The 12,351-nt window shown below is 37.1% G+C and overlaps 3 protein-coding genes across 5 annotated transcripts; 1 reads left to right on the top strand and 2 right to left on the bottom strand.

Annotated features, from left to right (window-relative positions):
* LOC136265711 (protein yippee-like 5) lies at positions 1-2,550 on the bottom strand. The gene is made up of 6 exons (XM_066060616.1): positions 2,395-2,550; positions 1,121-1,164; positions 578-617; positions 458-526; positions 267-299; positions 1-213 (listed from the first exon to the last, which is right to left on the bottom strand). Exons 1-6 carry the CDS (start codon positions 2,491-2,493, stop codon positions 151-153), a joined length of 348 nt encoding a protein of 115 aa, XP_065916688.1. The 5' UTR covers positions 2,494-2,550; the 3' UTR covers positions 1-150.
* On the top strand, positions 2,543-12,173 carry LOC136265703 (bifunctional peptidase and arginyl-hydroxylase JMJD5-like). Its single transcript, XM_066060605.1, has 10 exons — positions 2,543-2,823; positions 2,921-3,017; positions 3,066-3,190; positions 3,994-4,158; positions 4,208-4,310; positions 10,202-10,254; positions 10,313-10,469; positions 10,522-10,554; positions 11,150-11,437; positions 11,790-12,173. Exons 1-10 carry the CDS (start codon positions 2,573-2,575, stop codon positions 11,868-11,870), a joined length of 1,353 nt encoding a protein of 450 aa, XP_065916677.1. The 5' UTR covers positions 2,543-2,572; the 3' UTR covers positions 11,871-12,173.
* On the bottom strand, positions 5,468-7,874 carry LOC136265710 (uncharacterized). 3 transcript variants are annotated; one of them, XM_066060614.1, is made up of 9 exons: positions 7,483-7,872; positions 7,244-7,428; positions 7,033-7,195; positions 6,780-6,906; positions 6,462-6,526; positions 6,373-6,401; positions 6,190-6,282; positions 5,680-5,744; positions 5,468-5,620 (listed from the first exon to the last, which is right to left on the bottom strand). In XM_066060614.1, exons 4-9 carry the CDS (start codon positions 6,821-6,823, stop codon positions 5,545-5,547), a joined length of 372 nt encoding a protein of 123 aa, XP_065916686.1. In that variant the 5' UTR covers positions 6,824-6,906; positions 7,033-7,195; positions 7,244-7,428; positions 7,483-7,872; the 3' UTR covers positions 5,468-5,544. The 3 variants fall into 3 exon arrangements, with proteins under 3 accessions (XP_065916686.1, XP_065916687.1, XP_065916684.1); XM_066060615.1 differs by having other exon boundaries at positions 6,190-6,322; positions 7,483-7,870; XM_066060612.1 differs by having other exon boundaries at positions 6,373-6,526; positions 7,483-7,874.
* Positions 12,174-12,351: the final 178 nt, after the last annotated feature.

Below are 12,351 nucleotides of genomic sequence, written 5' to 3'. Positions count from 1 at the left end.
TTTCAAGGGTGAATTTTGATTTGAAGTAAACATTACATGATAAGCACATACTTGCAGTATGTCATAGTATACTACATGGGATTTCATTAGCGATTGTGAATTGATTGTATTATGCAATTTGCATGTGTTAAATATTTGAGTTGTGATGTATTAGACTTCAGCAATTCCTTCAGTTTCTGTAATCAGAGCACGTTCCAGGATCACTTTGCCTTCCTACAAGATGTTGTACTGAAATGGTACATGACACTACCACACATTATGCAAACCTTGTAACGCTGAGATTCTTCTGTAGCAAATTCCTAATGGAAGGAAAGCAGCACATTAACAAAAATCAGTCAAAAAATTTGTGCATGTGTAAAACTTTGTATCTAATTTAACATACACAATTCCTTTTTAGCACACAAAAATGATACTATAAATAGAACCACTGTACTATTAATAGTAACAGATAACATACATATATCCATCCCAATCTGGTGTTGCACTCTTTACATGAACAGTCCCTCACAATATGTCTACCAGTCAACTAACAACAAGTACATGATAGCCACAATTCAACACTACAACTACACCTCACCATAATTCTGTCCTGAACGTCACTGTAAACTAGGTTTACACTGTAACAATAGAAATTGACTTGTAAAGGTTTGTAATTGGTTACTAGGTTTAAAAAAATGTACGAGTGGAACTTGTACATACATCTGATTGATTTTTTGTTTAAACTCATGACATTTGGCATAGACGTTCTTCCACGTCAGAGTACACTGAGACACATACAAATACACAAGTACAAAACTGAAAAACATACAAGACATGACAAATACAAAGCAAAACAAATAAATAATACACAAATTAGCTATTATTAGTCATATAGTGAGTCTTACAAATTCTTCATGCTTGCGGGGCACTTCAAATGGTAACTTGTTCCACCAGCAAGTGGCACTATGTTGAAAATGTTGCTGTGTTCTAGCCAGATGATGGTAAGTGATGTTAGCAAAATAGGCCTTACACCGAGTGTTACGGGTGACCAAATGTGCGTCAATGGACATCTTGGGAGCTGATTTATCAAGATGTCCTTATTTCCTCATACTAAGAGATATTTATGATACATTTCACTTACACTTTGTTGAAGAGGAATGCTCTACCAGTAGCTCCAGTGAACCTCTACAGCAACAAAACAATTGCGATCAGTACGTCAACCACTATACCCTAGTTGTTATAACCAACATGGCAGGTCTAAGATGGATATTTTTTGCTAATCAGACATTGAGTCATTGAGTACCAGTCAGCTGGTGTGGGGAGAACTCATGGAATGGTGATTTGATTTTAGAGATTGAATTCTGATTGTTTATGTAGGAAGACAGCTGGTGATAAACAACAAACTGTCTAAACAGATGGCAATAAAAAAAATATGTAGCAGCAATGAATATTCAGAAATTCACCACAGATGTTTTAACATCTACAAAGTAATAACTTATAACAGGCCCTATTCACAATTAACGATATCAGCACAAGATTGATAGACTGCATCATTCGTGAAAATTTTTATAGCAATTTCGAACATGCTACATTACCACTGAATTATCAATTTGGATATGGGTCTCGAGCTCATGTGGTGGTCTCAAATTGCTTCCTTGCCTGCTGCCTAAAAAACAAATTACAACCAAAGTTTCCACCGAGTATAAATCTTCCATCAAAATACCTAGTCTGGCGTGGCCGCCCCTTCGCAAACAGGAAGGGTCTGGAGACTCTAGCATAGTGTACTTGTGCAAATGGAATGTAAAAAGTGGGAGAGGCGTGGTTTTCCGTAATTAAATTGCACCATTATCGTTAGTCATTGTGATATTCATATCCAGTGGAACGCTAAAAAAAAACTCTACGCTTCTAACTTACAAGGCTACTTAACGTACTCTTTGTGCTTTTTAATATGCCATCCTTATTCCTTCAGGATAAGTTGTTCTAATTGGACAAGACTCGAGGCAAGCAAAACAGAAACCATTGTTTGCCACCTATCAAGTAAGCCAAAACAAATATCCACTAAATGAGCAGGCAGGTGATTTGATTGGACGCACTAGTTTTTGGTAAGTTCGCACAAGTACACAATGCTAGAGTCCCCAGATCCTTCCCGTTTGCGAAGGGGCGGCCATGCCAGACTACAAAATACCGTGGATAACATGCATGTTCATTTTGTTTAGCAGGTTGGTGTATAAAGTGGAATAGCAGTAATTCTACTGAAGTTGGGAATTTTGCTTCAGTTCATAATTCTCTACCAGATATTAACAGTTCAGTATATATTACACAATGACTATAATGTTTATGAGTACACCAATATTCACAACTGATAACTGGACCATATTAAATGGGGTTTGCCTATAGACGAGTTAACACACTTACGGTAGAAATAAGTTCTCCACGGTTGGTTAGCGGTGTTTCACAATTAGAACAGGTGTACACTCTGGCTCCGCCGGGGTGTTCGATAAACGTTCGACCCATTGAAATCGCTAGACTTCTGTTAGTATTTTCAATTAAAGATCACCATAAAGATTTGGTTTGACTCTAACACTTTGGTGCAATGTTGCGAATCGCTTTCGTGTTACTAACTACGTTGGCAGTTTTTGTAAGGAATGAAGATAATCTGCCAGGACACATGCAACCTATAGGATCGCACAGACCGCCAGAGGAAGGTATAGAGGTTCTTACCAGTGTACCAGACCCACTGGAGTTCTATGACAAATACATGGCTAAACACACCCCAGTGTTGTTCAAAGGAGCAATAGCTGGGACCCCAGCAGTTACTTCATGGAATGATGATGAGTATTTGAGGTAAGAAGTATTTGAACTGTAAGAAGGTATCCTACGGCTACCAGTGCAGGACTTGATGAATTTCAAAGTAGCTTTGTTTGGTGTATGTATTTTCTAGTAAAACATTCGGCAATTTAAAAATTGGATATGAAATTGGTAAGAAAGAAGACAGGATGGGAAATGGCAGCTCCAGCACTTTTGGAGAATTTTTAAAGGTAATCAAATATCAAGTGGCACTTGTACTTACCTTAAATTATACTTAGCGTTACAAAACAGAAGACATCTACTTAGTAGATGACATGCCCGATGGTATGCAACAAGAGTGGATGGTGCCACGTTGTCTATTGTGTGGTGGATATATTGAGTATCTTAACTTTTGCTTTATGTGGTAAGATGAGTGTGTTATGTTGTGTGGTGTATGCATAGTGTGTGTGTTGCTGGCGTGTAATATAGTATGTGGTATAAAATATGTGATATAGAGTTTCTAATCCAAGCTTGAGACCTTCAAAAAATTGCTAGTGCATGAGAAGATGTAATCTGTTTGGTATTAGCAAAACAATGATTGCAGTATTGTTACATGTGCCAATAATCAGCACAGCTGTTAGATTAGTTGTTTTCTTGTGATTTCATGTGTAAGCCTCAAAGCCAGTTTGCTTTCATTTGTTAATTTTATTAAAATTGCAAATAGTTGATGTTTCGTGTGTCACTGTTAAGATACTTGTATAATTGGTTGAATGTTCTATTAGAGTATGTGACTGCTCTATTAGAGTATCTTGGTTGTGCACTTGTTACTCACTGTTGGATTTACGCTGGGTCTTGATATAGTTTACTGAGAAAACCAGCTACGTGTTCTCATAGGTGGTTTGGATGGTAAGTGAGACAACAAATCGTACCTCTGATTTTAAAATAAAATATGCGAAGCTCTCCGATACTTTATTCAGTCTACATAATAATCAGAATGTAAATGATCATACTATATTTGATGCGAATCATAGAAAGCTTTATGTAAAAAGGAAGAATTGCATAACTACATTTTTTTGGCACTTGTCTGCCATGCACCTACACTGGCTTTCCCTGGACACACGACACACTGTGTTTTGACATCAAACAATATCTTGGAGCTTATTTAGTGATATTAGTTGGATGAGATGTTAATCCACTAAAACAAAATTGTGCTGCTGTGTTTTTTAGGTTCAGCAATGGTGGAACAATGTCAGTTCTTCATACTGACTCATACGAGAACCTCCATTGCCTTGCTAGTGGTATAAAAGAGTTTGTACTGATCCCTGCAGAGTACTCTGAGATTATTGGACCAGAACATGCAGGGTTAGGTTACTACCATATTGATGTGGAAAGGTATGTGGTCATTGTTATGGTTACATGATGTGATGATAGTTGTTGGTAGGGTCAACATGACATCACATCCAGGAATGATGGAGGTACCATGGTACTATGTGAGAGTGGAACCAGGAGACTGTCTATATCTCCCTTATAACTGGATACATCATGTAAGAGCTTAGTTAAATATTACTGTTAATTAGGAACTAAAAGGTTTACCAAACAGCTAATTAGGAACCAGCTTCATACCTCCATGACAATTACACCTAAGCATTATGTTTGGGTCAAGCCCAGACATGCCTCCACTTCTATGTTGTTGTTTTTTTTTGTAAAAAAGAAATCATCATACTTTCTGTTATTTGGTCAGCTAATGCATTTAGTGTACATTTGTTGCAATACAGTATATGGCCTTGTTTGGTCGTGAGATTTGCCTATCAAGACTCACGGTAGTGAGTCGCGCGGCCAAGAAACTACAAAGCGCACGCCCAATTAAAAGACGCGCGGCCACTACTGTGAGTTATTTACGTGTAGGGCCAGTTTCGCAATATTAGTCCTAAATTATGCAACATCTCTCAATAGATTTGTATTGCGTTACGTGTTAAAAAATCTTTAGGAGTCGTTATAGTTTTCTTGCGACCTCGCTAAAATAAAAAAGTAACCATCGCAAAATAAAAAAATAGGCGTATTTCACTTTATTTCTCTACCTTATGTTACAACTACTGTCACGTTATACCAGTCAACATAGTCGTGTTTGTATAGTCCATCTAGCACTGACATTATCCAATCCTGGTTTGCCTATACGCGTATTTTCTTCAATCAATCTCTAATCCCTACAATAACTTTTAAAGACACAACGTGGACACAAACTCTAATGCCTGATAAACAAGTTGTGACAGCGTGCTGAACTGTAAGTTCCCTAGGGATGGCGTTTTAAGCAGAAATCTTTTAAATTCCATTTAGTACCACACCCCATGCGAGCGTTTATAAATCGCCAGTTGTCTTATGGTTTGAAGAACAAAATCACTAGCAAAGGTGCTTTAAGCATACTCTTCAATTCTCTATTTACATGTAATTTTTAATAGATTAACCACAAAGGCCGGTAAGGTGAATACAAAAGGTAACAAGCTTTTAGGGGTTACCACCTCTATGTAGTATGTACCATGTAGCTTGTGTTGTGGCTTTTATTAAGTATTATGCACACACAAATGGTGCAACAAAATTTTGTAATGGATTGCTCGAATGTGGTTGGTGTTGTGGCTCGAATGTGGTTCGTGGTTTGCCAGTGACCATGTATGAGTTGGGGTTGGTCCACACAACTTACACAATATTCAAATTTCATGATGGCCATGATAATTTCTTGCCATATGGTAAACATACAACAATGTGTAACAACGTTAATTAACATCACATCAAGACTTGACTAAAAATAGTTCCAACAATAGTGATGATTTCTTGTATGTCAGCATGACGATACTGAGACCTGTAAAAGAATAAGCAGGCACTGAAGTTAACCTTAAATTAAACACTCATGCAACTGACCTGGAACATCGGTCGCAACACCAAAAACACTTGTTTCGATATCTGATGACACAATCTAGCAGGCACTGAATTAAAAGAGAATGTACAAAAAATCAATATGCCGGGCTGTGTCAATAATAGCATGGATAATCAAAATGAACAAAAATTATATCCCAGGCTAAGTGAATGAATAACATAACTGTTGGGTAAGCATGTTAAACCAGAACATTAGGACATTAGTCAAACCAGAACATTAGGACATTAGTCAAACAAAAGTACGCTATCACAACTTGGTCATAATACAATGTTTGTACCACTGGACTTCACACTGGTTGCCCAAAAATTGTGCCATTCTGGGACAACAGCATAATATTATGAAACAAATAGTTACTACAACACAGAAGGCTTACTGTTGCACTGTCTACACTGATATACCATAATTTAAAAACATAACAGGTGGGCATTAAATACAATACACTTAATATCTGGGTACTAGGAAAAAATCACTAACATCACAACATGTAAACTGACCTGGAAATTAACACCCTTGATGCCACTACAGTCTACACTGGATACTTGTTCGAACCCATCAACACTATGCCTGATACATCTGAGTAGATTGACCTGCAAATTCACATCACTAGTATACAGTGATAATTGATAACTGCAAAAACAACAATTGCAATAATACAATTCTTCTGCACGTCAACTGACCTGAAATTCATGACACTCAATACCGAGACCTGTAAAAGAATAAGCAGGCACTGAAGTCAACCTTAAATTAAACACACATGCAAACTGACCTGGAACATCGGTCGCAACACCAAAGACATCTGTTTCGATATCTGAAAAAACAATCCAGCAGGCACTGAATTAAAAAGAGAATGTGCAAAAAATCAATATGCCGGGCTGTACCAATAAAGGATGAATAATCAAAATGAACTAAAAATATATATCCCATATGCAGGTTAAGTGAGTAACATAACTGTTGGGTAAGCATGTAAACCAGAACATTTGGTCATTAGTCAAACAAAAGTACGCTATCACAAACTGGTCACTGATAATTGATAACTACAAAAAGAACAATTGCAATAATACAATTCCTCTGAATGTCAACTGACCTGAAATTCATGACACCTGTATCTTTGTTCCTGCATGGTCTCATCTTTGTTCCTGCATGGTCTCAACTTACATATGTACCATGATCACATTCAACTGCTAGTGGATAAACCAGTATGACCAGATGGCCTGCAAAAACCAACAAGCAGGTGTTAAATACAATACACATACCTAAAGCCTGGAATATGAAAAATATTATATAAGCATTATTCCACACTGATATAGTAATAGATTATAGGATGTTGTGGAACTTGCCTAAACGTGTAAACTTGAACATGAGGACAACCGCATAATCTGGACACTTGGAATTGTCCAATACCTGATGAACCGCAAGTAGGTACTAATGACATTCACTTCAACATTTTATCCCAGCTGGGTGAATCTCTTGTAACTGAGTAAAAAGGTGTTTATTTTCCACCTGCAACCAAAGTTCTACATTTCTGTGGTTGGGTGTACATAAACTGACCTGGAAAATCAGTATGCCATAGGGGTATGGAAATGGTTCCTTTCCTTCTGTTGTGACATTACTTACAGCTGACTGGTAAATGATCATCGATGTCCCCATGGACCCCAACAATGAGTATACCAACAACTTCACTGACAAGTTGGAATGAATTTCCTTTCAACATCTGGTGGACAGGTCCAAAAACCCTATCACACAAACACGGTGAATCAGTGTGTGGCGATGTGACACGTTGCACAAACTTCACTCCTCGTTTCGTTAGCATTCAAGACCGGCATATATCATAGAGTCCCTCAGTATTCTTGACTCTTACTTTTTCAAGCGTTGCTCAAGCGATGTAGTTTCTCACGAGGGGCTCGAGTTTCTCAGTAAAGTCGAGCCGATTAAAGTACGCCTCACCATCCAGTTACATTCTTAAACCATTCAATTTAAAACCACGTATCATGAGTGTCCGCTTAAGGTAATTAGGGACTTTCCACGAGATTTCCCCTAAATAGATCACGTGTTAGTTGTCAATCTGGTGGATTCTGGTGGTATACATGGTTCAACAATGCGGTAAGTGTAGTATAAGCTGTCAATGAATAATTGTTTGTACACTACTAAACTAAGTTATTTTTGTGTGATAAGCATGCTTGAGGAAGGGTCTGGGGGACAAGACTAATGTTTTGACAGCAGTTGATGGACAGCAGTTGATGATGGCCAGGCAAAGAACTGCGAGAAGAACTACTATGATAGTATGATAGTAGGGAAAAATTCCCACCCCTATAGCTCTGCCTAGGGGCATTAACTAGCATTATCTACAGCTACTGTATTATGTTGCTGTCTACAGCTACTGTATTATGTTGCTGATATGTACATTCAGGCCAAGAATAAAGGTGAAAGTGGTAGTAAGGCTCAATCCTATTATTCTGCTGAACAGGCAAGGGAGTCTGGGACTCTGGGGACATGTTCCCTCAGGAAAGTATAAGTACTACAACTTTTTTGTTTTAATTGCTTCATCAAGTATAAAAATTTCAGTCAAAAGGTGATGATCGAGCTCTGGTCTTATGCACTGGTTGGAGTGGTTGTATCGATACTGCACTGTGACATCCTTGAGGGGTTAGTGCTGGCATTGTCCATGGCAATACTATTCCATCTCCCCGAGTCTTGATGATTGAGTCCTTCATTCCTTTCTCTGCTGCTCCAATCCTGAAGTTGTGACCACAGTCAAAAGGTGACGATCGAGGCTCTGGTCTTGCATCTATACTGTACTGCAACACCCTTGAGGGGTTAGTGCCGGCATTGTCCATCGCAATACTGTTCCATCTCCCATATACAAGTCTTGATGGTTGAGTCCTCTATTCCTTTCTTTGCTGCTCTAATCCTGAAGTTGCGACCAAAATATTAAAAAATGGTTAAATGATTATGATGATAACAATTACAAATGTATTTATAGCTGTGTAGCAACTGTGAACTAATTAGGCACTTGCAAGTTTAATTAGGTGTCTGAAGCATTTAACATGCACAGATATGAGATATATTCATCACGTGCAGGCAGTAAAGATAAATTTACTCTAATAGAACAGTCATACTACACCGTAAATTCATACTTCCGAATTTACGGTGTTATGAAACAATCATTATTATGTTTGGATTTTACTGACTCTCCAAGATAATATTCTGCATTAATGTTAATTGCTCATTTCCAAAAAAATTACCTTTTAAACCAAATATAGAGTCTATCACTGACAAAAATGAGTGATATCCACCCCAAAAACACCTTCGCTGTAAAAAAGGCGCGCCCAAGAAACTACAAGTACCTGGAACCCAATGTAAAAAACAAAAAGAAAAATCAGCTTAGCTGAAGTGAAAAGTAACTGGTAACTTAAAGAGCTGATATCTGAAGCGGCCAAGAATACAATTACTAAAGTTTAATCCATGCAAGAACACCTTGGCTATAAAACAGGTGTATACATGAAAGTAACTGGCAACTGAAATGGCTGATATCTGAAGCGGCCAAGAATGAATGGTCATATACAACTAATTCAAAAATTTAACACTGAACCTTTATAATTCAGCTGTGTTCTATATTCACTCTTGCTGCATCGTAAAGTAATTTCTTTTAACTCTAATTGGCTGGTAATTTGGCCGCCTTTTTTTGCTCTATTATACTGACTATTAAAAAAGGCGGCCAAATTACCAGCCAATTAGAGTTAAAAGAAATTACTTTACGATGCAGCAAGAGTGAATATAGAACACAGCTGAATTATAAAGGTTCAGTGTTAAATTTTTGAATTAGTTGTATATGACCATTCATTCTTGGCCGCTTCAGATATCAGCCATTTCAGTTGCCAGTTACTTTCATGTATACACCTGTTTTATAGCCAAGGTGTTCTTGCATGGATTAAACTTTAGTAATTGTATTCTTGGCCGCTTCAGATATCAGCTCTTTAAGTTACCAGTTACTTTTCACTTCAGCTAAGCTGATTTTTCTTTTTGTTTTTTTACATTGGGTTCCAGGTACTTGTAGTTTCTTGGGCGCGCCTTTTTTACAGCGAAGGTGTTTTTGGGGTGGTTGTATATACATAGCTGGAAATGTAGTACATGATTATGCACATATCTTTGTCCTTCATTGTGCCCCATTTATTTTCTCTTCCAGTTAAAAAAAGACAGTAATGTACCAACAGTTGAATACCATATTAGATACTTTAATATGTTATTATAGAGTTACTTATTGAAATTATACAACAAATTAAATTGTCCAGCCGCAGCACCAAATCTGTTTGGTGGTGGATGTAGGATTGGCAAGTTTGGGCATGCTAGAAATATATATAGTAGAAACGATTTGTAACATGTAGATATCACAGTCCAACATAATAATGTACTCTAATAGAACATATGTGTAGCAAGCAAAATATAACAACTAAATTACCGAGATACATATTCAATTCAAGTGTATATATGCATGCCTTTGCCTTGTAGGTGTCATCACATGGTCGTAACTTGGGAGTGAATATTTGGTGGAGTTGGTTTGAGTAAGTACATGTACATTTTAACTTTTCCATTAAAACAAATCACAAGCGTCCATTGCAGTTTTATTAGAGACAAGTGTCCTGAGGACATGAGTGAGGTACCTGATTTTCTACCACTGGCTCAGTTCCAGCTACGACCAGAGAAACAAATTGTTTCAGTGTTTGTAGATATTGCACGTGAAGATGGATATGTGTATGCTGAGGATCTTGCTACAGTGGTATGGCTGATTTGTTACAAGTGACAGAATGAAATTATATATTTTCTTTTAGCTTTCAATGTATAATTATTCTATCTTGCATCAAGTAAGTTTGTGTGTGAATCAGCTGGGTTGAAACTGTGCATGGCCACTATTAATTGGTACTGCAGTACGTATCAAAGACCAAAATGGTGAATGAATTAGAGACAGGCTAACTGAACATAAACACAGGGAAGAAGTTTTATTCGTAGGTACTCTCAATGCAAAACAAACAGGGCATAGCTCCAACTGAAACTTTTCATTTGATCACTGAAGAGTGATAAGAATTAATATTTAAGCAGTTATCTGGTCTATACTTCCTACATAGTTGTATACTATCCAACTCCAATCCAAGCACTGAATGATCAAACACCTAAAATTGAAAAGGTCCATTCTCTGATAGAGCAACTACACAAATTGAGATTTGATACTGCTCTCATGTTCTAGAATATACTTGCCAATATACTCCGTTTCATAATGTATATCTTGAGAAGATACATAATGAACACACATTGTCAAATGTGCAGAATCTGAGACCCATGACCCCACCCAGTTTCAACCCTGGTGTGAGTTCTGTGTGTGTGTTTGTAAAGTGTATTGTATGCAAACTTATTTGTGGAATTAGTTGACACATAATTACATATGTGTGTACTGCTTCAAAGATTCTAGAGAGACTCGACCCAGGGTGTGATGGTAAAATGTTAGTGTCCAAACTGACCAGAGATGAGATACCACAAGAAAACTATAATAAATTAAAGGAGTTCGTTGATAGTCTTGAATCAAGTAACAAGGATGGTGAAGAAGCACCAGAGGGACCAGAAGAATTATACGATGGTCCCATGGAAGAGTGGCCAGAAGACAAAGGTGGAGAGTTTGACTGGAGTAACGGGAGAGAGAAGTTTAGTATTGGTCACCAAGTTGATATTGGTGAAGATGATGATGATATTCAGGTAGGAATGGATTGAAGGTGTAACATACAGTATTCCGTATCATAGAATGTAGGTTTGTAATTTCCTTCCAAAAAAAATTAGCCTAGTTCATGGTAGTTGTATTCAAGCCCATAATGTGACCTGATGAGTTTTACTAGAATTTTTTTATTTTCTAATTACAAACTAATTGGTGCTTTCAGCCAAGCATTACTGTGGTCTAGCTTGTGGTTGTGAAATTTAGCTTTACTGTTAGTTTAATTTTCTGGTGTTATTGGTGTTGATCCACTGATTACTTTTATACTGTAAATTACATAAGTTGTGTGTTTGTCTGTCTGTGTGTGAAAGTCATGATTGTAAGAGTTCATCTTTGCAGGTCCCATCAGAGGAAGACATTGTTAAATTTCATAGACAATATTCTGGAAAGAAAACATCTACAGAGCACAATGAATTGTGATGGTCTAGCCTGACATGTACATTTTTATATCCAGCAAAGTTGTATTAGCATGTGTATCTGCAGCAGTTGTTTTTATATTGTATGTAATACATTGTTTTGTAGACATAGTTTTGTACTGTTTGTCTTTTTACAACATTTCAGAACTTTTTGTAACCACCTATACATTCCAATAGATTTAGGGACCCAAATGGTATGCATTACACATTGCTATGCGAATAAAGAAAACAATTAGAATGGCAAGCCATGTGACAATGCTACAAAATATTTGTACTTGGCAATTGTATACCGTAGTTTGCATGTAATGATAAAATATTTCATGTAAGGATATTTTCATATGATTTACTCTACACAGAATTTATTAAAGTTATAGATAGTCACTGAGCTGCAAGTCAAGCAGCAGCACTAGCTATCCTTTGACTGCTCTATTAGAGTATTATTTATGGCAGTGGTAGAAAAAATGTAATGTGCTGACTGATATAAC

This window comes from Dysidea avara, chromosome 9, assembly GCF_963678975.1.
Source record: "Dysidea avara chromosome 9, odDysAvar1.4, whole genome shotgun sequence".
Lineage (NCBI taxonomy): Eukaryota > Metazoa > Porifera > Demospongiae > Dictyoceratida > Dysideidae > Dysidea > Dysidea avara.
Note: the sequence above shows the minus strand (reverse complement) of the source record. Positions and strands in the feature narration are given on the sequence as shown.

Bases quoted from the DNA above. Each gene is read 5' to 3' on its own strand.
- LOC136265711 (XM_066060616.1), bottom strand. From the start codon at position 2,493: ATGGGTCGAACGTTTATCGAACACCCCGGCGGAGCCAGAGTGTACACC. The intron at 618-1,120 runs GTAAGTGAAATG...CTATTGTTACAG, and splicing joins GCATTCCTCTTCAACAAAGT to TGTAAACCTAGTTTACAGTG. The intron at 214-266 runs GTTTGCATAATG...AACATCTTGTAG, and splicing joins AAGAATCTCAGCGTTACAAG to GAAGGCAAAGTGATCCTGGA.
- LOC136265703 (XM_066060605.1), top strand. From the start codon at position 2,573: ATGTTGCGAATCGCTTTCGTGTTACTAACTACGTTGGCAGTTTTTGTA. The intron at 2,824-2,920 runs GTAAGAAGTATT...TGTATTTTCTAG, and splicing joins AATGATGATGAGTATTTGAG to TAAAACATTCGGCAATTTAA. The intron at 4,311-10,201 runs GTAAGAGCTTAG...TTTGCCTTGTAG, and splicing joins CTTATAACTGGATACATCAT to GTGTCATCACATGGTCGTAA.
- LOC136265710 (XM_066060612.1), bottom strand. From the start codon at position 6,823: ATGAGACCATGCAGGAACAAAGATACAGGTGTCATGAATTTCAG. The intron at 6,283-6,372 runs GTCAGTTGACGT...GTGAATTTGCAG, and splicing joins TTGAGTGTCATGAATTTCAG to GTCAATCTACTCAGATGTAT. The intron at 5,745-6,189 runs GTCAGTTTACAT...CTTTTAATTCAG, and splicing joins TCAAGGGTGTTAATTTCCAG to TGCCTGCTAGATTGTGTCAT.